This window comes from Aspergillus clavatus, genomic scaffold (assembly GCF_000002715.2).
Source record: "Aspergillus clavatus NRRL 1 1099423829805 genomic scaffold, whole genome shotgun sequence".
Lineage (NCBI taxonomy): Eukaryota > Fungi > Ascomycota > Eurotiomycetes > Eurotiales > Aspergillaceae > Aspergillus > Aspergillus clavatus.
In genome coordinates, this window is record NW_001517094.1 from 2418471 (window position 1) to 2441304 (window position 22834).

A 22834-nucleotide genomic window follows, 5' to 3' on the forward strand; every position below is an offset into this window, starting at 1 on the left:
TCTGACTTCCCCGGATGGAACACCAACAATTCCCGGGCTGCTTGTTACTGTGTACTTACTTTATAGTACTTCTACCTCAGAAAGAAGACGGGTCAAGCACGCCGAAGCAGCCTGGATATAACAATGACAATGATATCCCCATTACATTATTACCCAGTTGATGGTCCTACCATGCCTCTTCTGCGTCGAATACGACTGGACTCTAATACAAGTAAGTACATATAGACTGACTGCACTCCGGAGTACACCCAAAAGGATATCAAACAATGAATGATCTAACTACCTATCTACACAATATCAATTATAGACACCAGATTCTCAAAAGAAAAAAAAGAAACAAGTCCCGATCTGACCTGATCTGAACGACAGCATGAAATTGAAGTCAGATTACATTATAACCTTGTTAATTCCCTTGTGCCAAAAAAAAACCCCCCCATTTCCATCCCATCTGGAATAAAGTGATCACTCGCAACGGCCGCAAATGGCGAAAAGAAAGAAATGATGAGGGTTGCAAGGTCCATCCCTCAGTTCTGCCTGTCCTCCTGCCCAACCCATTGTTGCACCGGGGAAGGATAACGAATATCTTTTGGTCGCGAGGGTTGAAAAGAGAATAAATCTGGTCCTATTTATCTTCCTTTTTGGTATTTTTGTTTTTCTTGTTTTGGTTTCTTTTTTTTTTTCCTTTTTTTTTCTTTTTCTTACCGGTTGAGCCCGTGCATCGCGTTTTGTATCCATCTTCATAGCCCGTGCTCTAGCAAGACATCGGACCCATGACAAAGACAGTTTGTGTGGAGTAAACAGTCTTGAGGCAAATGCTTATGCTCTTGCACGCAAAGATTCTGTTTTTCCTGGACTCATATGGCCGTTGGTGGGTTCCAACTCGGGCTCCTGCTCGTCTTCGCTAGTGGTAGGCGACTGAGGCCGACTCTCCATGAGCGAACGTCGGCTACGCATCATCTGCCACAACAGTTAGATTGGCCGAATTACTGGAAGAACGGGGGGGATGCTCATCACGAACCCATGCTCTCACACCACCAATCAACCCGAGACTGTAGCCCGTCGCAAAATCCTCGCTTCGTCCATTAGGGACCACCGGACTGTCTGGACGGCCCAATGCTTCGAGCCGTGACACATGTGATTTCGGTCCCCCAGTAGGACTGGTCAAACCGCTGCCACCACGCCCACTGCCAAAGTCCATGCTATTCCTCGCGCTCGGGGCTGGGCTGCCAGGCCGGCTGTTCTGCCAGAATTGTCGCAACTCTCGACCCAATTCCTGACCCGTAGCAGTCCAATTATTGCGGATGTTGTCCCGGAGCTCTGTCACGTGTCGCTTGATCTCCAATTCGTTTTTCTTGATCCACGACACGTTCAATTCCTGTCTCGAAGCACCTCGCTGGAACTGGCGAGAGATGTACTGGTCGTAGTCACGGACGATCCTGCATGACGGCGGTTAATGTCTGCACCCAAGGAAGATACAAGAAAAACCCGAGACGAACCTGGTAATGATGCCCGTTGTGCTGACGCCTTCTGTTCTCTGCGTCACCAGGAACTTGCCTTGGGCCTTGATCGGTGCATAGATATCATCCCCTTCGTCGGCCCCGTAGGGTAAATCGTCGTGGGCGACGTAATCGATCTTGTGCTGGTCGATGAACTCCGGGGTCACGATCCAGGGACAGTCGGGGATCACCTCGTCCACCCATTTGCAATGACGGACACTCTCTGCACGTTCCCGGCCACTCAACACTGTGAGACCCTTGCGCTTGTGAGTTTCGTCGTCTCCGGTCACGCCAACGATGAGGTACACTTCAGGGAACGCCTTTTTGGCCTGTTCGAGCTGTCGCATGTGACTGTCAAGAGAGCAATCCGCCCCCACCGATTAGTTACCGTACAACCCACAATCCTGGCCAGAAAAGGGAAGGGGGGAAGGAAACATACCCAACGTGGAACAAATCAAAGACACCATCCGCATACACCCGGACCGGCCGTCCGGTGGGAGGCGCGTTGGTCCGATACCCAACGGGATCCTGCAAGCCAGCCTTCTCGGGCGGCTTCATCAGCTCCTGGCGCGAGGGCGCACCGACGCCGCCCGTCTTGATCTGCAACCCGGGCCGACCCTTGGCCTCATTCTCGATATCACTGCTCGCGACAGTGGTCTCGGACGGCTCGCCAGGATCCTCCTTGTTGATGTTGTCTGATGCACTGGCGGCGCCGTTGAGAGCCGGGGCGTGGTCCTCGCCGGTGGACGACTTGCGCGCCCGTTTCGAGGGCGGGACGTGCCCACCGGCAGAAGTCACGTCGACTGCACTGTGTTTCTTGTGTTTGCTGACCGCGGGGGTGAAGGGATCGGTGGAGTCGTCTCCTTCCTCGCCGGACGCGTCGCGCGAGGAGGGCTGCAAGAGATCGGCGGTGGATGTTTTGGCGACGCTAGCTGGGAGGTGTTGGGAGGCGCTGCGTTTGCGTTTGGCCGAAGTGGACGACGGGGAAGACATGGTGGTGGGACTGAGGAGCACTGCTCTACTTCTGTCGGTCAAGTTCGATTGAAAAGGTATCCAAGATCAATCATCAGAGACTGAAATCAACCACACAAAACAAGGGTGGAAGGGGAGAAAGAGTTAAAAAAAAAAAAAAGGAAAAGAAAAGAAAAGAAGATAGAGGAGGGATGACGGTGTGAGAGAATCTGTTTGTTAAAAGGAGAGAGAGAGAGAGCATGAAGACCGAGCACAAGGCGGAAGATTAGCGGGAGAGAATCCCGGCCGAGCAGGTTCGCTGCTAGTACAGACTACAGAGAGTATTGCGAGTTTGCAACGAAGTCAATCGAATGTCGAAACATCCATTCTCTGAATTGTTATCGAGAGTTTTCTTTAATTGCTCAACCAACCAACAGACTCTCTATTTTGTGATACAACCAGAAAAAAAAAGGTGACCAAGAAAGGAAACACAAATGTCAGCTGAGGTGCAGCTGATGCCTGGAAAATCGGGCATGAATCTGAAGGGTACTGTCACTGTTATTACACTGATACGGTATGTTATTATTGTCTGGGGATTGACCATATGATTTTGACCTGAGGAGTACTGGCAAAGAATTCAAGTGAGCCAGCCCATCCTTAGGTACCTATAGTATTGTCTCTTCGAACTGCCTGTATTCATTGGCTTTATCGAGGCCTGATTGTCTTGACCTAACTATCCGACACTACACAACAACATCCACTTGATCGTCTTGATGCCTGTCCTCACTCCTCCGTCTTGATCGGTGACTACTTCCCCGTTCGCCCCCCCCAAACACATGATCAGCGGTAAGTTGGTCGACTTTCTATAAATACGATGGCAGAAGTGGGAGAAAGGATAGCTGGCATCCATCACAGTTCCATGCATTGCCATAGATCCTCTCCCAACCAGAATAGAACGACCTTCATGCTGTAAATTGACACTCCAGGTACGCCGAGATGTGTGCAAAAATCAGAATCGTCTCTCTGCCCTTTCTCCAGCCTTACAAACGCCAACCAATTCTCGTTTGAAGCTTTCACCCGGCCCACAAGTTCCAAGGCTAGAAGAAGCGAGCGAGCGACAGGGTGACAACAGCGATTTATCATGATGGGAAGAACACGGTGATGCTGAGAATAAAGACAAGTCATTGCGAAGGAGGTAAAAGCAGGGAAAAAAAAAAAAAAAAAAAAAAAAAAAAAGGAGGTTAAGAAAATTGGCATGAAAGGCATAACCGAAGTAATAGGTAGAGATATCAAGATTCATCAATAGTGGGCGTTTTGTGCGGTATCTTGCGTCGTTGTAAAAAGCATAAAACAGACGTACTCTCGTGAGATCTGCCGCTCGCGGCCTGGAACAGAACACAGACATAGTGGGAGAAAATGCGAATCAACTTCCAATCCCTCAGGCGAGCCCCCATGCTTTCCTCCCACATCATATCAAAGTCACTCAAGGTGGCTCGCGAGAGAGTAAAATGGCAACCTCGCGTTCCCGCCCTTATTCACTATTGTCGATTGGCACTAATGAAAAAAAAAAAAAAGAAATGGGCCTGGGAAGTCGTATAAGGAGACATTGCGCGCGCGCGAGAAAGAGATAGTCAGAAAGAGAAGAAGGGGGGGGGGCAGAGAGACGGGAGGGGGAAGGAGACGGGCGGATCAGAGAATTGCACACAAACGCGCGCGCGCGCACGCACACACAGACGCGCATGGTAGCCGTTGGCAGAGAGAAGAGCAGAGAGGAAGAATAGATAGCTAGTTCATCTTCACTACGAGGACGCGGGTTTCTCTGCGGTCGACTCGTTGTTCGTAGTGGAAGTCTCGTCTGTCTTCGCGGCGGTTGAATTCGACGTCTGGGGGGCGGGGGTTCCTTCACGATCGCTTCGGCCCGACTCGGGCGTTTCGTGCTGCAGATGGTTCGTCACACCCCGGTTTTCTTCCGTCTGGTCGAAAAGCTCCTCGTCGTTCTGTTCGGGAATTAGTTCGGTGCCGTCACCTAGGAGAATGATACGGCCGGAACGGACACTGAAGCCGCGGGAGCGGTCGGGTTCAAGATCATAGTTATCGGGGTTTTCTTCGAATTGGTTGCGAATACCCGGGCCGCGGAATTCAGCTGCACAACCACAATCTCAGTCAGTACCTAGTCGTTGCAAATTGGGAGACTCGCGAAACACTTGCCATACTCAGGCGGAGCGCAAGGGCCATCGCCGTTTGCTACCCGCTCCGCAATCTTGTTGTACCATTCCTCCTTAGACTTGCCGTTCAGAAGACCGATGATGATCATAGTCATGTTATCGCAGCCAACGCCCCCGGTCTCGCTGTTCGAAGCGAGGCAGTTGTCCATCATGTTCTCACAGATCCGATACAGCTCCTGCTTCGCAGCGATTCCTCTCCGGACAAACTCGACCACGGACTGGGAGGATTGGCAATCCCAAATACCTATAATGAACTCGGTTAGTATCTGCTACATAAACCCATGCCTGCCTGGGTGGGGGGACTAAATACGCACCGTCACAGGCAATGACAAGGAACTCATCATCGTCAGTCACTTCGTGGATCGTGACATCAGGATAAGCTGTAACGATTTGCTGTTCCGGCGAGAGCTCGGGGCTCTTCTTAAATTCGAAATCACCAATGGCTCGAGAAAGAGCCAAATTACCGTTGACTCGGCCAAAGTCAACGAAACCACCAGCGGCGCTGATACGGGCTTTCTCGCCTGTAGTCATGATATCGAAAATTAGAACTTGCATACTCTAGTATGAGAGACTCGGCAAAAGCCACGGACCTTCATTCTGTGGCTTGTGATCGAAAGAGAGAGGCTTTGCGCGGCCCTTGATACCCAATACCGAGCGCGAATCACCCGCGTTTGCCTAGACCCAGTTAACCCTATTTGTTACTCTGCAAAACAAATGGATATGAGCAATACATACGACCCAGATCTTATGCCTCGAGATGATACTGACGGCAGCTGTGCAACCGGAGACCTCCTCCTCGTATTTCGGATCTAGACGAGTCAGCTTCATGGGGGGGGAAAAAGGCTGGATTGTATAGGGAGACCCGGGCAAGGTCTCGAGCAACGTTGACAAACCTTCCAGAATAGCCCGGTCGGTGGCCAGGAAGCCATCCTTCAAGGCTTGTTCGATATCACCTTTCGCGAAGGCGTCCTGCTTTGCGACGATCCTGTGCACATTGTCTCCGGCGAACAACGCCACTTTATCTCCTCCATGCCCGTCGTATACACCAAAAAACGCCAAGCGTTTATCAGGATCTGTAGTTTTGTCGGAGTTTCCGGCGGATTGCGCCTGGAGGTCTAGGATAGTAGCATGGGCGTCCTCCATGCTGATTCGCCAGCCCTGCATGGCGGACACACCATAGATACAGCACTCATCTTGACCCTCGGAGGAGGCCTATCGAGATCGCACGATCGACCAGTCAGCAAATGTTTGGAGGGGTAATGTTTGCATGGGGCAATTGTGACAGGTCGCCCAAAACGAAGACGCTTGCAGGATTCGGCTTTTCCTCGTGAGAACCCCACAGTTTGGGATCAAACCGAACCGCTTCCAGATGTGCTGCAGAAAAAAAATGTGTAAAACGAGAGAGAGAGGGAGGGGCATATAAGCCCGAGGCAACAAAACACGACAGATACAGAAAATGATTTAAAAGAAAAAAAAAAAAAAAGTTCAAAGCAAATATGCTGCTGCGCAGGCACGAATTTTGCTGGATAAGCGAGCTGCGGACATTGAGAGAGCAGAGGCGACTGAAATTGCGTAACAACGGCAGCAATGTGGGGGGGGTAAACCAGAAACAAGAGGGAAAAAGCGACACAAGAGCACTCACCTTCTCAACCACAGGCTCTGATAGGGTCTGACCCATGATGTATAATCTAGATTAGATCGACAATTCAGATTGTAAGGATATCAGAAGTTGAGAGAATTGTGGCCAAAGGAGCACGACCACAGAAGAAGAAGAAGAAATTTGGTAGGGGGGGAACAGGGAAAGCTCGGCGTAGGAATAGACTTGGGATTGGATTGAGGGGGAAGAGAGGAGAGGGAGAAAGGAAGAGAGAGAGAGAGAGAGAGAGAGAGAGAGAGAGAGAGAGAGAGAGAGAGAAGAGAGAGAGGGAGTCTGAGAGGGTAAGCCGGTAAAGGGCAGAACACAGCGGCGGTGCGTGTAATTTAATTGGGGACAGTATTTTATTTGATTCTCTTTTGAATTTGAATTCAAGGACAGGTATTTTTTGGAAGAAAGTGACGAGCTCAGGTCAGGTAGGTAAAAGGGTCAGGTAAGGTATCTTAGATAGTGGGATAGTGGTGGGGAAGATAATCAATCAATGATGACAGTGGTGATGAAGGTAAAAGGTAATAATGCAGTATCAAGATGTCTAAAGAATGAATGGAAGAATAGAGATACACCGTGGCCAAGTCCTCCTCCATATATCCAAGCTATGGAAGCCTAGGATAGAAGCCTGGTTTGGTATGTCTACCTATTATTAACTATTAGTTCTGATTGCAGTCAGCTCAGAACCAAAGGAGGAGTGACGTCGAGGTACTATCCTACTAGGACTGCTCCCGTATTGATAGATTACAAAATGGATGGATAGTTCACCACCCTTTAATACTCCATATTATACAATCTACGGCATACAAGCCCTTGCCTTGCTGTTGATCCCGAGGCAGTCCCTGGATACATCCTCAAAGGGACGCTCGAACCCCTGGTAGAAGAAGCACAAGCAGTAGGAGGTCAGGTGTCCCCTCACACCCTAATCAGAAACCAAGCAAGCTGGCAGACGAAAAAAAAAATTTTTTTTCTCACTTCAGCTGTACTGGACATAATCGCGTATCTGCACCAAATGACCTCCCGATTTTAGACTTCTACATCGACAGTAACGCACTCAGGCCGGGGGAAAATTAGATATCTAGACTCTACGGAGTAGAGGATGCTGCTAATCAAATTGTGTCTATCAGCTGATCCCACAACAGCCACATACTATGGGGCCACATACATACCCTTTTAGCTCAGGCAACAGCAGGCTACAAGTCCGTCAGCTTCCAGGTTTTCTTTGTTCATGGAGGCTGCTATTCAGGGTTGTTGGGATATCTCCTAGAGTCAGTCTTGCGTCAAGGAACATACATACCAGGATTTTATGGAGATGGAGATGGAGGATATTTCCGTGTTTGTCAACTGTGGCTTGTATTATTGCTAACACCATCATGATTTAGAGTCAGATGGGGTCACGTGTTTCGTCTCGATACGCACTCGGGGCGAAGATTGAGTCAGGAAGAGACAATAAGAAGTAAATTTCACGCTCTTCATATGCTGCGAAGCTCGGTTCCTGATGACCAGGTATCTAATAAATCAGAACAGCCTCCCAAACAACTGCTATAGCACAGAATTCCCGAAGAAAGAATACAAGCAAGAGCAGGAATAACCACCCTCCCTCAGACCGTCCTGCTACACAAATGCAATGTCACTTTTTACGCTCCCTGTAACCTCTCGCGGCAAACAATTCCCGCGGTGTTCTGTGCTGAGAGGCTGGCGCGGCCTCCATCGTTGGTCATCCGCTTCCTTCATAACCACATCGCCATCGCCATCATTGTCCATCTCCGCGAATCGCACCAGGCTCACCCGCCGTGCTGTACCTTCAACCGGGACTGACAGGGTTGAAGGACTTTTCCGCAGTGAACACCTGCGTGTGCCAGACTCTCCTTGTAGATAGGGATTGCCCCGATACCACAGACGCTGATTTCCCTGATGATCTTCGTAAACGTCTGGTGAATCGTCTGAACCCCCAGTCAGGTCTCCAGCTCCGTGCCGTCGAGCACTACTCAAGCTTGTCTCGCTGAAGCACCGCGGGAGGGGTGCAATGATCTTGGAATAGTTCTGTGCAAGGCTCGATTGGCTTTGCTTTTTGGCCAGCGGGGCGCGATATCGACTGCTGAGCGAATCTTGACCCAAGTTTGACATGAAAGCGGAGTTTCGGTTGTCGTCCGTGTAGACCGAGGCAGATATTGCTGACATCGCCGTTGAGCCCGGGCGTTCTCGAATGTAAGATTGCCGATAGCCATCGTTGTATACGGAACTCGACACGGTATCGGCGCGACTAGCGGTACTGCGGGCCCGTTCCAGGGCGCGCAGACCAGAAGATGTCCGGCGATTAAACTGTCCCGAGAACAGGGGATTGGAAGAATTTCTGCTCTTTGCTCGATAATGAACAAACGCCTCCAGGGAATCGGACTCTGAGAGATTTGGGCTATCAGGCTCCACTGCGCGTACGCTGACCTGTTTGGGGTAGTCCAACCCTCGGAATTCTACGCTGTTTCTTCCGCGGGGAGGAGGCCGAAGAAATAGCGGAGCTAGATTTCCAACGCTGCTCTCATCGCTCTGAAATGACACATGCGTGTTCTGCCACGAAATGCGGACCATTCCATGCCCTGGGGGTCCAAATCCGCCGGCCCCGTGCCCTGCGCCACTGAGCCTAACCGGTAATCCCGAAGCAACGGATGAGATACCACTCGATCGCCGCGAATATCGCCTGGAGCGGGATGAAGCTACGGAGTTCCGCTTCAGCGACCGTCTTGGCTGAATGCTTTTGAGAGGCTCCCGCTTTCTAGAATTCGCTGTTGCTCGGCGACTCAACGAGGGACTGCTTTGTAACGAGAGACGTTTGCTTTGTGCAACAGCATCATTTACCCGTTTCTCTTCTTGGGGTCCATCGCGCGTCAGTGGAGCGAAATCCCATTCAATTGTTGAATGCGGTAGGGCGTTCTCCTTATCTTCCGAATCAAGCGCGTAAGGTTGTTTATCGTTTCCCGATGAGTTTCCGCTCCACAATGACCTCAATTCCAACTTGGGTGGCTTGGATGATGGCGACGGGCTCCTGAATATAATCGGCACGTCACCGGCTGTAGTGTGTTCATATGGTTGGCACTGTGGGAGATTCGGAGGAGGGAGGCCAGGGTCTTTCTCGTTTGGCGCGCCCCCTTCTTCGTGCGCGGAAGCTCCTGCTCTCCGTTTGTGTCTCCAACAACAGAAGAGAAGAAAGAGGCTCGTTACAAACACAAAAGGGATGATCACCGAGATTGCGATTATCCCAGCTTTCTTGCCGTGAATTCCCCCACCACTCTGGTCCGAGTCTGCAGAGTTTGCGGTCCTCTCGCCCAGATGATCTGCTCGCACATTGATAGTGAACTGTTCGCTGTCTTTGGCAGCCTCTTTGCGGGCGGTCAATGTGATAGGGAAACTCCCGATGCGAGTATCCAAGGGGACTCGCCCGTAGAGCGTCTTATTGTCAGGGTTGTATCGCAACCATGGCAATTGCCGACCCAAATCCACTTCCAGTTGGACAGAGTCATCTATTAGGATAGAGTTGTTGAAGACCAACGTGAAGTCATCGCCCACCACTGCATTGCACTCGGTCATGCGGCCTGTGAAGAAATGCGAGTACTGTAGAGTGACGATCATTCGAGCAACATCTCCATAAGTATCTGTCACGGAAATCGTTACATTCTCGTTGACTGCATCTGCTGGTGGAGTTCCACTGAGTGAAATAGTATCCTTTTCGAATGTCGACCACTTCGGAGAGTCGGCCTCGATGGAAGCCACTTCAGCACTTCCTGGCTGTCTTCCATCTAGGGTCAAGATGTCACGGAAGTGGGGGCTACTGAACCGCTGTCCTTTAGGGAGGAACAGAGTTTGGGCGCTTTGGTTGAATGAAAGAATGTGCGGACTGACAGTCATCTCGAAGCTCATGGTAGCTGCACTAAAGCCGGCGATATCTGAAGCGACAAGATTGAATTTGAAAGTCTGGGGCCCGGTGTTGGGAGTAGTGCCAGAGAACTCGAGATTCGACTGGTCGAACCGAATCCAGGACGGCAGAGGAGCATTTTCGGGAGAGGTGCCATAGTAGAAGGTCGATGCGCGGGTGTTTGAAAATGTATCGGGGCTAAAGGACATCACAAATGAATCACCAGAATGTACAAAAATCGTCGAAGGTGCTGATGTGGCTCCGATTGCTTCGAGTTGTGGTAGCAATGGTTTCCCCGGTTCTGGCCCATCCTCCGATGTTACAATGAAAGTGACCTGCATGCCGACTGACTCCGGCCCATTAGAGGCGACAAGCTCGAATTTGTTCGGACCAGTATCCTGACTTCGAGGGGTACCAGATAAGGTCCGACTTGCACTATCTAGCTGAAGCCATGGAGGAGCACTCTTCAGCGAATATTTTGTATTCGCATCGACACCACCGAATGTTCCTTGTGAATAGGTAAAGCGAAAAGGCTGTGATACCCTTGCAACAGGCGGCAGCTGTGCATTCACCGGGTAGTTCGCGACTAGGCTTGCGTCGACAGCGAGAAGCAGCGAGAGGATGACCACCCAAATGAATGCCATAGCGTCTTCTTGTTAAGGCTTTACGATCCGATTCTGGGGGGGCACAGTAAGAGAGCCCGCTTGCTTTGCCCGTCAGGTCATTCGGAGACGGAGGTTTCGACTCGAAGAAAAGAATGAAAGGTGTGAAATTGATCGAAAGTGACGATTGCCAAAGGGTACAGTAGGGCTGCCCTTCTTCAAGATGACCGCGCCGCAGGGCCAGCCATCCGACAAAGGAGGGACGCGAAACCCGCAACCCTTTCAAGGAACACATGCCTGAGTATTTTTGACGTCACGCAAGTATGAGAGTGGTGGGATGGTTCGAATTCCGCGCGGTAGTGTAGAGTTCACGTTGTGAAATGCATAGTTCTGCAAGGGATGGTATACATTTAGCGGCAGCGAAGGCACAAACGCGAACCAGGAGTCTCAGCATTACCCCCCTTGAAGAGTTCAGGGGTTCTCGATGAATGGCTAAGCCCTGCGGAGCCCGGCCGGAATTGAGCTCAGGGGAGGTCTTTGTGAGCTACAAACTGCAAAGACAGAGAGTCTGAAGGGTGAAGTGTTGTCGGTGGAGGACACAGGGACAGGGCAAATTCACCCGCGTTCAAGGCTCAGGAGTCAAGGATTCGATCTCCTCCATTCTAGCGCGTAGTAATCGGAGGAAATCTCTCCTGTCCTTTAAATCCAGTGCTGATGTACTATTTCTGACGGGTGCCCGGATTTCTCCACCCATAGCTGAATGAATATATTGGCAGTCAACACCGGATATAGTTTCAGAAGTTCGATCCCAACAACAAGGCGTCGGCGCTGGGCCTCTACGGCACAAATTTTGTGCGGCAAAGTTACTCTTTTTGCCCAAATGTGGACGGTGTAAACAATCAGCCATCAATGTGGTATGTTGGAAACTGTATTGATCGCATAATGAGACTTTCATATTGGCTTCCTGTCTTCTTCGATGAACCTCAACCGAAGCGGACAGCCTCATGCGTTGAGGAAGTCTTCATTTCAGCCCATGAAGTCCGAGCAACAATATCGAACGCTTGGATTGTGCGCAACCCGTTCATGTCTGAAAGATGGAATGAAAGGCATCCTGGTTCTTGAATTCCCCTGAGCACTGCCCAGGATCTTCATTCAAGGCTGTTTAAGGAGATGAAACACGAATTCCTCGATGTTTTAAGATACGGACTCCGCTTCCTTTTCTGATGTCTGATGGGACACAGTATGAAAATACCAAGCCGTTAAGCTACAACGGCTCCACAGTCAAAAATGAAGATTGAAATAAGCAGAGGATTGGGTTCTTTTGGGGAGTTTGGGAGCAGGAGAAAGACTTCCCATGAAGAACAAGGCTGCGGAGCCAATCAGAACCAAAGCCATCAGCAACCGCGAGTGCAGAACAACAACAACTCCATTTCCAGACAGTGGTTGGATACAAGAATAATTTCATCGCCAGCATCGAGTCTCTATCTAACCAATCTTTTTAATTTTAATTTTTTTTTTCTTTCTCGGAGGTTGATAAGGCCAGTAGGTTAATCTACAGCTATATTGCATTGTTCATCGCAAACCAGACCCTAGTAGCAATGCCTCAAGCTGAGGACAAACGTCAGGCCGCCCGTGAAGTTATTGACATTCTTCACGAGATCTCAACACTTTTGGTACGTGCTTCCTCCATTCTCTCGTCCGGCTTAGAGGTCTTCATCCAAGTAATGACTTCGGCCGAGCGTCAGGACGTTAGGTAACTGATACTTGAATCTGTTCTAGAACACGAATTTGGACCGAACCGAGCTATCCCTCTGTGTCTCTCTCATAGAGAATGGAGTCAATCCAGACGCCCTAGCAGTGAGTTTCAATGTGTCACGCTGAGAGGCAGGGACTGGATGCTGATTCTGTGCTACTTGTATTAGGCAGTGATTGCTGACCTAAGGAAAGAGACTGCACCAACATCTCGGCATGTTCTGCCTGAATAGTGGCTCCTGAAGTGAGGCTGCTGCCGTGATGATTACTACCGGGAGCACTCCATCACACGGCTGGGTACTTGTCGAGTTGACATAGGGTTCTGGGTGGCGCTGATCTGCTTTTTGTACTGCCTTTTCTGCCTTTGTGCAGGTATAACGATACCCCTCTACGAATAAAATCACCTCTACTGAATCCTATCTCCATACTGAACTTGGACAAGCTTCAATGATTTCATCTCCCATGCCTTCATCATGGCAGCCTCTGGTATCACAGAATTGGTATAAACACGAACAAAACCGACGAGAAAGAAAAGACAAGAACAACCATGGAAGTTAGTCCGAATGCCAGGAGGATACCAACGACGTACGCGCCAGAGTACCCCTCAGCTCCTATGATTTCCCACCAGTTTGTGTCTTGTCGCCATTCTTCGCAGAATCAAGTTCTCCGGCCATTGCTTCTGCTGTAGCCTGTTTGGTCCGATCGTTCTCATCCGCGGTGTTCTGATCCTTGGCCTTTGTCTCCCTTTCATCTTCGCTATCGCCCAAGCTGAATGGATCATGATCCGCGACGGGCGAAGGCTCAACCGTGGACAATGGCTGCCATTTGTTTGACTTGCTTCCCATGGCGGACGTCCGTCTAGCTGGCTCCGAAGCGTCATAGAGATTACCTATCTCTGCAGGTGGTCCCTCTTGGAACGATACCCTACGTCTGTCAGGCGACGGGGACGCGGGTTTATACAGGTTGGCGTTGGCAAGTGGCCTTCTTGGAGGCTGGGGTGGGGGCACTGCAGGAACAGGAGTCAACCATGTGTTGTAGCGAGAGTCGTTCAATGGAGCATGCCAACCTTCGGAATCTCTAAGCTCAAGCGCAGAGAAATCATCGCTCAATAATTGAGGGTCCGCATCGTAGCGTTCACGATCACCACTGCGACGGCCCATATCTCCACTCCGTCTTGGCCGATTGTAACCCTGAGTTTCACCATAGCCACGGCCAGAAGAGCTTTCTTCCTCCAGGTCTTCGCCATCAATACGCTTTTTGAGGTTCTGTACCCAGGAGTTGACCTTAGATTGAGTCTCCAGGAACCCTTTGCGGAGGTTCTCGCGAATCACGGGAAGATCGTCTAGACCGATAAGACATCAGCACCGTTCGAGGACCAACCAAAACCTTGTCAAGATCGCATACCATCAAAGAAACTATATTCCCGTTCCTCGGACTCATTACTTCTCCTAGCTGCCCCGTCATGTCGGGATTCATCCCAGCGGGGTTGCGGCGCACGGCGGTTATAGTGTTCCGCGAGTTGGCGCGCATAAAGCTCGTCCTGTTCCAGCTGCTTTTGTGTCGCAGACGGCCGGGGAGGCCTTGGTGGCGCTACTTCTTCTTGTTGAGCGGTGGGGTCCGTCATACCTACAGAAAGATGTTGTCAATTAGTGACTCGGATGTGATAAATTCAGTTCCCACGCCTACCGAGAAGAGCATGGAACGCCCGTTCCACCTCCCAGTTGCTAGCCACTAAGACTGCCTTGATCACAGACGCTTCGATTGTCGGAAATGCTTCTTTCAAAGTGTTCTGTGCCTGTTGTTGCGGGCTGAGCGGCCGGGGTGGCTTTGGCGGGGCAGCCTCGGTCTGTTGGGCGGGAGCACTCGTCACGCCGGTCTCCTGAGGCTCATCGTCGAAATCCAAGGGGCGCGCAGTGGTCGGCGACTCTGGTTTAGGACTAAGGGGACCAGCGAGCGATTTGCCGGGGGTCTGAGACGAAATCAGTTACCATCTCGGGTTGCGCAACCATATGAGGTATAGGGCAACTTACCATCTTGTCCTCGTCTGACATCGCGGTGAAGTATTCCGGAATTTCAGGAGGTGGATAACAAGAACTTGAAAGAGACGATGAAGATCAGCTACTGTAGAGGCACCGCGAGGAAGAGCCAGAGAATCAATATGTCAAGGTATCTGTAGGCAGAAAGTAATTCAGGGTCATCGTTCTGAGGTATTACACTATTATTGGAAGGCTGAGCTCTCGATAGCAGCAGTCTGTGATTGGGCCAAATTGCACAGTGACGTTTATGACACGTGATAGTCGCAGCTCTGTGTTATGTAAGCATTTTCTACTATATCAAGTCAAAAACGCCCAAATCTCTCCCGGTTGTGATAGAAGAGCAGGATTTACAGCCCTTTTTCTCCTGAAGCATGGATTTGATTATCTGAGAGCGATTTGGTGGATTGGAACATCTACATCCATTTTCTCAGAATGTCTCAGGCGTGTTCGGATTCAACTTTAAGCTACAGTTTGCTACTCTGTTGAATCTGCAGCACTTTCAAAGTGTCTGGTAGTCAGCGCTCCCACTGTATGCATGATGGCCTCAGAACTAGACCTCTCTTCGGCTTTTATACCAGCTTTGTATAAACCAGCTTCATTACTGCCCATCGCAAGGCATCGGCAGAGCTTGCTTTATCTCGTCGAGAATTACCCCGTCACAATTGTTGTCGGACAAACCGGCAGTGGAAAAACAACGCAGCTGCCACAATATCTTGACCAAGCGGGATGGTGTGCAGATGGAAAGGCTATCGCTGTGACTCAGGTAAACCCCAAGCTTCTTCACTCTGTCCCCATCACGTTATCAGCTGATGCTAAGCGGGTTACAGCCTCGTCGGGTGGCTGCTACCACTGTTGCAGCTAGAGTGGCGGAAGAGATGCGCTGCAAATTGGGGGAAGATGTGGGTTATTCAATTCGCTTCGAAGATGTGACATCATCCTCTACAAGGATTAAATTCTTGACAGATGGCATGTTGCTAAGAGAGGCTCTTGTAGACCCTCTTCTTTCTCGGTATTCAGTAATCATGGTCGATGAGGCACATGAAAGATCGCTTAGTACCGATATCCTGCTTGGGATTCTCAAGAAAATCATGAAAAGGCGCCCCGAACTACGAATCGTGGTCAGTAGTGCAACTTTGCAGGCTGAAGACTTTTTGAGGTTCTTCACTGGTGATCACTTCAATGGCGAGGGAAACCCAGATGATTTGGGCGGGAGCATTGGCAAGATCATTAGTCTTGAGGGGCGAATGTATCCCGTCGACATTCTGTATCTCGAAAATCCGGCAGAGGACTACCTTGAACGAGCCGTCAAAACTGTGTTTGATATACATTTGCAAGAAGCAGAGGGTGACATCCTTGTGTTCTTGACTGGTCGGGAGGAGATTGAGACCACAATTCAACTGATCTCGGAGCGCGCTGCTACACTCCATCCCAAGGCACCCTCTCTGCTACCGCTCCCTCTTTATGCCGGTCTCACAACAGAACAGCAGATGTACGTCTTTGAACCGGCACCTGAGAATACGCGAAAGGTTATTGTATCAACCAACATTGCTGAAGCTTCCGTCACAATCAATGGCATTGTATACGTTGTTGATTGCGGATATGCCAAGCTTAGAGCTTACAATCCGAGCACAGGCATTGAGACATTGACTGCAGTCCCGATCTCCAAGGCAGCTGCTACTCAAAGAGCAGGCCGAGCCGGAAGAACAAAGCCCGGCAAGTGCTTCCGTCTCTGTACCCAGCAAGCTTTGGAGCAACTTCCAGATGCTACCGTTCCAGAAATCCAGCGGTCAAACCTGGCACCGGTGATTATGCAGCTCAAGGCCTTGGGCATTGATAACATTGTCAGATTTGATTTCTTGACGCCGCCTCCTGCGAACTTGGTGATCCGTGCCTTTGAGCTCCTATACTCACTTGGGGCTGTTGATGACTATGCCAAACTTACAAAACCACTCGGAATGCGCATGGCAGAACTAGCGGTAGATCCCATGATGGCAAAAGTCCTGCTTGCCGCACAATCGTTTGGCTGCTTGAGTGAAATTCTTTCCATCGCATCTATGATTAGTCTTCAGGGATCTATATGGGTACAGCACGATGGTGACAAAAAGTCGGCTGAGAGTAACCGCAGGAAGTTTGCCGTGGAAGAGGGTGATCATTTGACGTATTTAAATGTTTACCAAGCGTTCGTCACGAAAGGAAAGAAAGACTCCAAGTGGTGCCGGGATAACCTCCTGAACTACCGGTCGATGCAGCGAGCGGTTAGCATTCGAGCTCAGCTAAAACGCTACCTTGAGCGTTTTGGAATCCAAGCAGATGAGACCCTGTTCAGTCGTTCTGGATCTACCGACTTAGCTAAACCGGCCGAAAAAATCCAGAGATGCCTCACCACAGGATACTTTGCGCATGCTGCAAAAATGCAGCCAGACGGAACCTTCAAAACGGTCAGCGGAGGGCTCACTTTGCACGCCCATCCAAGTTCACTCATGTTTGTACGTGCTCATCATCATCATGATGTCCCATTTTGAGTGGCTAATTGTTTTTTAGAATCGAAAAGCAGACTGGGTGATCTTTCACGAGATTTTGCAAACAGGCGACAAAACATACATTCGTGACATAACCAAGATTGAGAAGAGTTACCTGCTCGAATATGCTCCAGACTTCTACAAGGTTCACTGAGTACGTCCTGGTTTGGGAGGTTGAGCAAGACACCTGAAAATTCAAATTTGAGCAAAGTCAGCTACAACTTGCAAGAGCATATCTGCCATACAATGCTTGGCCAGCCACATGCTCAGGTTAACCCTGCAGGACGGACGGAATACATTAAGGGAACCGCGTATCTCTCTGGTGATGCAGGAAATCACTTCTTGCCCAACACCGCACAAGAAGATCCTAGATTATGCCATATCAACAGTCAACCAGGTAGGTCGAGCATGGAAGGGTTGGTGTGGGATTGGAGAATTCTTCGCGCAAGTCAGAAAGTGAGGAGGGCTCTCGAGATGCCCGAGATTCAAGGCATTCAACAACGTCAGTGTTTGGCTTCGGAACGACGAAAGGTCCGCGTTTCTTGCAAGTAGTCGTACTCTTCATCAACAGTTGCACCCAACTACATATTGTCTTTCAAGTAACAAAACGTGCTTTCAGCCCTTGCTATAGACCGTTCTTCTGTACGGAAAATGCCAGGACACGATCATCACCACCATGATCATGGCGGCCACTGTCATGGAGAGGACGGCCACGACCATTCGAACGACATCACCCCTGCTCTCCAGTCCCTCCTCTACTCACAAATTGCTTTTGATGATATAACCACTCTGAATGGTGCGATTAGCTCCCCTTCGTCATGCTCTTACCAATGTGGTTATTGATTCAAATTGTTCAGAGGCAACCCCCAAGGCCGGAGCTGCTATCGTGCAGAAAACATGGGCTGAGAGACTGAATGATGAACCTGAACTTGAGAGTGACGCTGATGAACAGTTGCTCATGTACATCCCGTATGTATCCTCTTCATTTCTTTCTTTCTTCCTTTTTTCCCCCTTCGCTGTCCACTTCTATATGGCTTTCTTGTATTGTTTTGCGTTACCCCGCTGATTATTGTTGCCCCCCCTCAATCTTATCGGAGCTCAACTGGCGCACCATCTAGATAGATCAGAGATTCTCACCACGAAAATTTATAGACTGACCGCTAATATCTTTGAAATCTATAGGTTCACGGGACAAGCCAAAGTGCACTCTCTTCTCCTTTACACAGCACCCACGCCGTCCGCCCCGAGAACCCTGAAACTTTTCAAGAACAGGAACGACGTAGATTTCTCAACTGCTTCCGACCTTACTCCCACACAAACAATTGAGATCCCACAGCCAGTTGCAGGGTCGGATGTCTTCGAGCTACCGCTAAACCGGGCTCACTGGAACGCCACCACCTCCATCACTCTGTTCATCGAAGATAATTGGAGTGGAGGGGAAGAGGATGTCACGAAAGTTGGATATATTGGTTTCAAGGGTCAGTTTTTGGCTTTGAACCGTGAGCCGGTTAGCTTTCTCTATGAGGCTGCTGCAAATCCCAGCGACCATGTTGCCATCCCCGGTGTTACCGGTGTAGGAGGGAGAATCATGCCTGGCCAGTAGTTTCGAAGCTTGAAGATGGAAACGGCTCCGTGTAGTTTGTTTCAAACTCTCGCATATTCTGATGGCGTTGATTGGCGCTACTATGTACATGACCCTGAATGAATTTAATGCCTGGTTATGCCCCAGCTGTTCTACAAGAGCAAGCTATACCCCAGATACTGCTGTCTTCAAAGAGAGAACTGAAGTAATCGGAGTAAGAGGGAACTACCAGCGCCCAAATGCGGCTTAAATGTCTGAGCAGCTGGTGACTTTCCCTAGAAGAGCACGATACGGGTATATCAGGAGGCGGGTATTGCGGCACGCGTTTTCGCCCTGGCCCTTGTTCTTTCTGCTTCCTCCATATCGACCTCCTCTTCGCCTTCCACCACCAATGGGGGTGCTGTGGGGACTTTGGGGAGATTGATAGCCTGTGTTTCTTGTTGTAGCCTTTCTAGCTCGTCCTCAACCTCGTCTTCATCCTGATTTGACAACTGGCCTGCAAGCATTTGGCTGATCTCCTGTATCATCGCACAATTAGCATGGGAGTATAGCTATCTAGTATAATGTCGGTGGTAATAACTTACTTCTTGGTAAGCCCTGGCTTCCTCTGTTTCCCCCATAAGTTTCTCTACTGCTTCAATACCGCCCATCTCCTTATTGATGGCTTGTAGCACCTTGGTTCCCTGCTGCAGGCCAAAGAGAACATCTTTCTGGACCAGCGAGAACTCAACTTGGCTGGTCAGCTGCTCCAACTGCTCCAACTGCGAATCCGTCTTGGTCAACAGTGATTCCTGATATTTCTTGCGGCGAAGTGCCAGGAGGGCGCGCCTGCGGTCATCGCGTGCAAGGCATTCCTTGGCAATGGCAGTTTCGCGGTCCGTGAGGACGGTGATACGCTTCTGATACTGTCGAAGTTTGTCACGTTGGTTTTTCAGATCTAGTATAGCCCTTGATTGATGGAAAGTCCAATTAGTGATTGCTCTCCCGACGGTAGTGCTACACATCACAATGGGAGACGGGTATCAGGGTTGGTGTCACATGCAGCCATTCGCAGACGACTCTTGGGCCAAAGGACACGCTTTGGAAGGGTACAAACAAGACAGAGGAGGCGCTTACCGATCCTGAGCAGATATCTTATGAGAACTGCTTGTGTTTCCCATGGTCAGGGCATACTGCCAGTTTCAAATCCCCTTTGGAGGAGGCATCCACTGTAGATAAAGCCGGCGATAAGTAAAAGTTACCCCAGAAATTCAGCCATACCGGAAAATGACGTGATTCTAGCAAGCTTGTTCATGCTCTTTTGCAACTTTACCATGTACGGTAAAAGAATTCCCACTCATACAGTATTTTTCGCTATCGGAGCTGTGCCTATCAGGATAAGCGGGGCTTGTTCGGTTCCCCCTCGTATTATGTCTTTTTTAAAGCAGCGGCAAATCTATTTCTCCGACATCTCAAAATTATAGAAAATCGGTGGATTTCCGTATCTGGTTGCCAATATCTTCAATTCGAAATAAGTTTATGCTTGCGCGCTGCGGAACTCGCGCTTGGAGAAGATGCGTCAGTCCCGCGGGGGTAGGCCGAGTCTGAGACAAGGCCTGGATCGAGAGGTTAGAGGCAAATCCACTTACTGCCATTGCAATTGCTCTCAGCAAGGATCTAAATTGATTTTGTTCTTTTTTTTTGCTCTCAGGTCTATCAAATCGTGCGCAAGATCATTGACGACCAGCCGGAGGGTGAGAAGGTTCGTCTTTCGGTATCTACGATTTACGACACCATCAAGCGGTCGAATTCCAGCTTGAACCGGAAACCGAAGCGGATACTGGAGGACAGCATTGAACGTGTTGTGGAGGTGGTCAAGACCGATGTGCTTGGAGAGGATGAGGAAGATTCGGTGAACGGGGACTTTGAAGGCCTGGAGGAGCAAGCGCAGCCAGTTCCGGTATGCGGTATATAAACTCGTCCTGGCGCCCGAAGGCGCCTGCCAACGTCGTGATGGTGCAGAGGTACTGACGAGAGCAGGATTCCAACAGCCTCAACCGGAGCCTTGTCGGGATGTGGAACACCACCACAGCCTCGAAAACACAAAAGGCTCCTGAATCCAATAGTGTCGAAAATGCTACACCTGCACCAACATCTAGCAAGAGACGACTTGGAGGAGATTCTGGCTCATCCAAGCGTCGCAAGGCCGACAGTGCGGTCGATCGATCCCCTCCAACGCATGTTAGTCTTGCGGACCTGGGTGGCTTGGATGATGTGGTTCAGGAGCTGGGAGACCTCCTCATTCTGCCCATGACCCGCCCGCAAGTCTACATGTCGTCGAATGTCCAACCTCCGCGCGGTGTGCTACTGCATGGCCCGCCGGGTTGTGGTAAAACTATGATTGCCAATGCTTTCGCAGCTGAGCTTGGCATCCCGTTCATTCCCATATCTGCTCCATCTATAGTATCAGGAATGTCTGGAGAGTCCGAGAAGGCTTTACGAGAGCATTTCGAAGAAGCCAAGCGAATTGCTCCCTGTCTCATTTTTATCGACGAGATCGACGCCATCACTCCCAAGCGAGAGAGCGCACAGAGAGAGATGGAAAAGCGGATTGTTGCACAGCTCTTGACCTGCATGGACGACCTGGCATTGGATAAGACTGATGGCAAACCCGTCATCGTCCTGGCAGCTACAAACCGCCCCGACAGCTTAGACGCAGCGCTACGCCGAGGAGGTCGATTCGACAAAGAAATCAACATGACTGTTCCGTCAGAGCCAGTCAGAGAGCAGATTCTCCGTGCGCTTACGCGGAAAATGCGCCTCGCCGATGATCTGGACTTCAAGACTCTGGCCAAACGGACACCGGGCTTTGTTGGTGCTGATCTCAACGATCTGGTCTCCACAGCGGGCTCTGCCGCCATCAAACGGTACTTAGAACTGCTCAAATCGAACAGTGGGGAAGAGATGGATATCGAGACACCAGATGATGATGGTCTTAGCCCCAAGGTTAAAGAGTTACGACGATTAATTGTGCACGCTAAGGAGATGCCGGCTGGCGACGAGACCCAGGTGGTCTTGGTTTCTAATGCCGACTTCTTTACTGCTCTTCCCAAGATCCAGCCCTCGTCCAAGCGTGAAGGCTTCGCAACCATTCCAGACACTACATGGGCAGACATTGGTGCTCTGGGAGGTATTCGCGACGAGCTTTCTACGGCGATCGTGGAACCGATCAAGAATCCCGACCTGTACGCAAGTGTGGGTATTACAGCGCCCACCGGTGTTCTGCTCTGGGGCCCCCCCGGTTGCGGTAAGACGCTGCTGGCCAAGGCTGTGGCCAACGAGTCGCGCGCCAACTTCATCAGCGTCAAGGGCCCCGAACTGCTCAACAAGTTCGTTGGTGAATCTGAGCGTGCCGTACGGCAAGTGTTTGTTCGTGCTCGCTCGTCAGTTCCTTGCGTGATATTCTTCGACGAACTCGACGCCCTGGTTCCCCGCCGAGACGATACCCTCTCCGAGGCTTCCGCTCGTGTCGTGAACACCCTCCTCACTGAACTCGACGGTCTCGGCAGCAGTCGCCAAGGCATCTTTGTGATTGCCGCCACGAACAGACCCGATATCATCGATCCCGCTATGCTTCGCCCCGGGCGGCTTGAGACGCTTCTCTTCGTCAACCTGCCCAGCCCCTTGGAGCGCGCGGACATCTTGCAGACTCTGGTGCGCAAGCTTCCCATCGAGTTCAACGAAGATCTCAGAAGACTTGCCGAGGAGTGCGAAGGGTTCAGCGGTGCCGATCTGGGAAGTTTGCTCCGCCGGGCTGGTTACTCTGCTATCAAACGTCGCGATGCAATCAAGTTTGAGGATTTCGTGGCTGCTAAGGCTTTCATTCGGCCTAGTGTTACCGATTTGAAGAAGTACGAAAAACTCAGGAGAGATTGGAGCGGTGGTGTGATATAGACTTTGATTGGCGCTGGAACGTGTACAGATTTTGCAAAAGTACTATAGACGTATGGGATGATTATGATTCAAAACAAATACGTATCTTCGTGAGGCGCTTCTCTATATCCACTCACCGACATCGGTGGAGCTGGGGGAGATTAAGGCCGTCCTACGTCCAGGCATGGATCTTGATGAGAACAGAAGGAA

The 22834-nt window shown here is 50.4% G+C and overlaps 9 protein-coding genes across 9 annotated transcripts, besides 5 other annotated features; 4 read left to right on the forward strand and 5 right to left on the reverse strand.

The window, feature by feature from the left end:
• Window positions 1-816: 816 nt before the first annotated feature.
• ACLA_026180 (choline-phosphate cytidylyltransferase) lies at window positions 817-2489 on the reverse strand (the record flags this gene model as incomplete). Its single annotated transcript, XM_001269326.1, has 4 exons — window positions 817-957; window positions 1019-1436; window positions 1497-1847; window positions 1936-2489. 4 exons carry the CDS (start codon window positions 2487-2489, stop codon window positions 817-819), a joined length of 1464 nt encoding a protein of 487 aa, XP_001269327.1.
• A 126-nt stretch (window positions 2490-2615) lies between these two features.
• Window positions 2616-2647: a microsatellite.
• A 1007-nt stretch (window positions 2648-3654) lies between these two features.
• Window positions 3655-3682: a microsatellite.
• Window positions 3655-3683: a microsatellite.
• Window positions 3684-4246: 563 nt separating this feature from the next.
• ACLA_026190 (PP2C family serine/threonine-protein phosphatase) lies at window positions 4247-6350 on the reverse strand (the record flags this gene model as incomplete). Its single annotated transcript, XM_001269327.1, has 7 exons — window positions 4247-4590; window positions 4650-4916; window positions 4987-5193; window positions 5263-5347; window positions 5408-5481; window positions 5566-5884; window positions 6315-6350. 7 exons carry the CDS (start codon window positions 6348-6350, stop codon window positions 4247-4249), a joined length of 1332 nt encoding a protein of 443 aa, XP_001269328.1.
• Window positions 6351-6515: 165 nt separating this feature from the next.
• Window positions 6516-6596: a microsatellite.
• Window positions 6516-6601: a microsatellite.
• A 1327-nt stretch (window positions 6602-7928) lies between these two features.
• ACLA_026200 (putative transmembrane glycoprotein) lies at window positions 7929-10865 on the reverse strand (the record flags this gene model as incomplete). The annotated part of the gene is made up of 1 exon (XM_001269328.1): window positions 7929-10865. The coding sequence occupies one exon, from the start codon at window positions 10863-10865 to the stop codon at window positions 7929-7931; it is 2937 nt and encodes a 978-aa protein (XP_001269329.1).
• Window positions 10866-12421: 1556 nt separating this feature from the next.
• Window positions 12422-12808, forward strand: ACLA_026210 (mitotic-spindle organizing protein 1; the record flags this gene model as incomplete). Its single annotated transcript, XM_001269329.1, has 3 exons — window positions 12422-12496; window positions 12603-12680; window positions 12746-12808. 3 exons carry the CDS (start codon window positions 12422-12424, stop codon window positions 12806-12808), a joined length of 216 nt encoding a protein of 71 aa, XP_001269330.1.
• A 378-nt stretch (window positions 12809-13186) lies between these two features.
• Window positions 13187-14626, reverse strand: ACLA_026220 (CUE domain-containing protein; the record flags this gene model as incomplete). The annotated part of the gene is made up of 4 exons (XM_001269330.1): window positions 13187-13917; window positions 13980-14201; window positions 14262-14544; window positions 14606-14626. The coding sequence occupies 4 exons, from the start codon at window positions 14624-14626 to the stop codon at window positions 13187-13189; spliced, it is 1257 nt and encodes a 418-aa protein (XP_001269331.1).
• Window positions 14627-15146: 520 nt separating this feature from the next.
• ACLA_026230 (putative ATP dependent RNA helicase) lies at window positions 15147-17284 on the forward strand (the record flags this gene model as incomplete). Its single annotated transcript, XM_001269331.1, has 3 exons — window positions 15147-15374; window positions 15439-17097; window positions 17153-17284. The coding sequence occupies 3 exons, from the start codon at window positions 15147-15149 to the stop codon at window positions 17282-17284; spliced, it is 2019 nt and encodes a 672-aa protein (XP_001269332.1).
• Window positions 17285-17781: 497 nt separating this feature from the next.
• On the forward strand, window positions 17782-18733 carry ACLA_026240 (PITH domain-containing protein; the record flags this gene model as incomplete). Its single annotated transcript, XM_001269332.1, has 3 exons — window positions 17782-17926; window positions 17988-18099; window positions 18313-18733. The coding sequence occupies 3 exons, from the start codon at window positions 17782-17784 to the stop codon at window positions 18731-18733; spliced, it is 678 nt and encodes a 225-aa protein (XP_001269333.1).
• Window positions 18734-19011: 278 nt separating this feature from the next.
• On the reverse strand, window positions 19012-19872 carry ACLA_026250 (ESCRT-III subunit protein VPS20; the record flags this gene model as incomplete). Its single annotated transcript, XM_001269333.1, has 3 exons — window positions 19012-19230; window positions 19297-19660; window positions 19829-19872. The coding sequence occupies 3 exons, from the start codon at window positions 19870-19872 to the stop codon at window positions 19012-19014; spliced, it is 627 nt and encodes a 208-aa protein (XP_001269334.1).
• A 393-nt stretch (window positions 19873-20265) lies between these two features.
• Window positions 20266-22645, forward strand: ACLA_026260 (putative AAA family ATPase/60S ribosome export protein Rix7; the record flags this gene model as incomplete). The annotated part of the gene is made up of 3 exons (XM_001269334.1): window positions 20266-20319; window positions 20403-20651; window positions 20732-22645. The coding sequence occupies 3 exons, from the start codon at window positions 20266-20268 to the stop codon at window positions 22643-22645; spliced, it is 2217 nt and encodes a 738-aa protein (XP_001269335.1).
• Window positions 22646-22834: the final 189 nt, after the last annotated feature.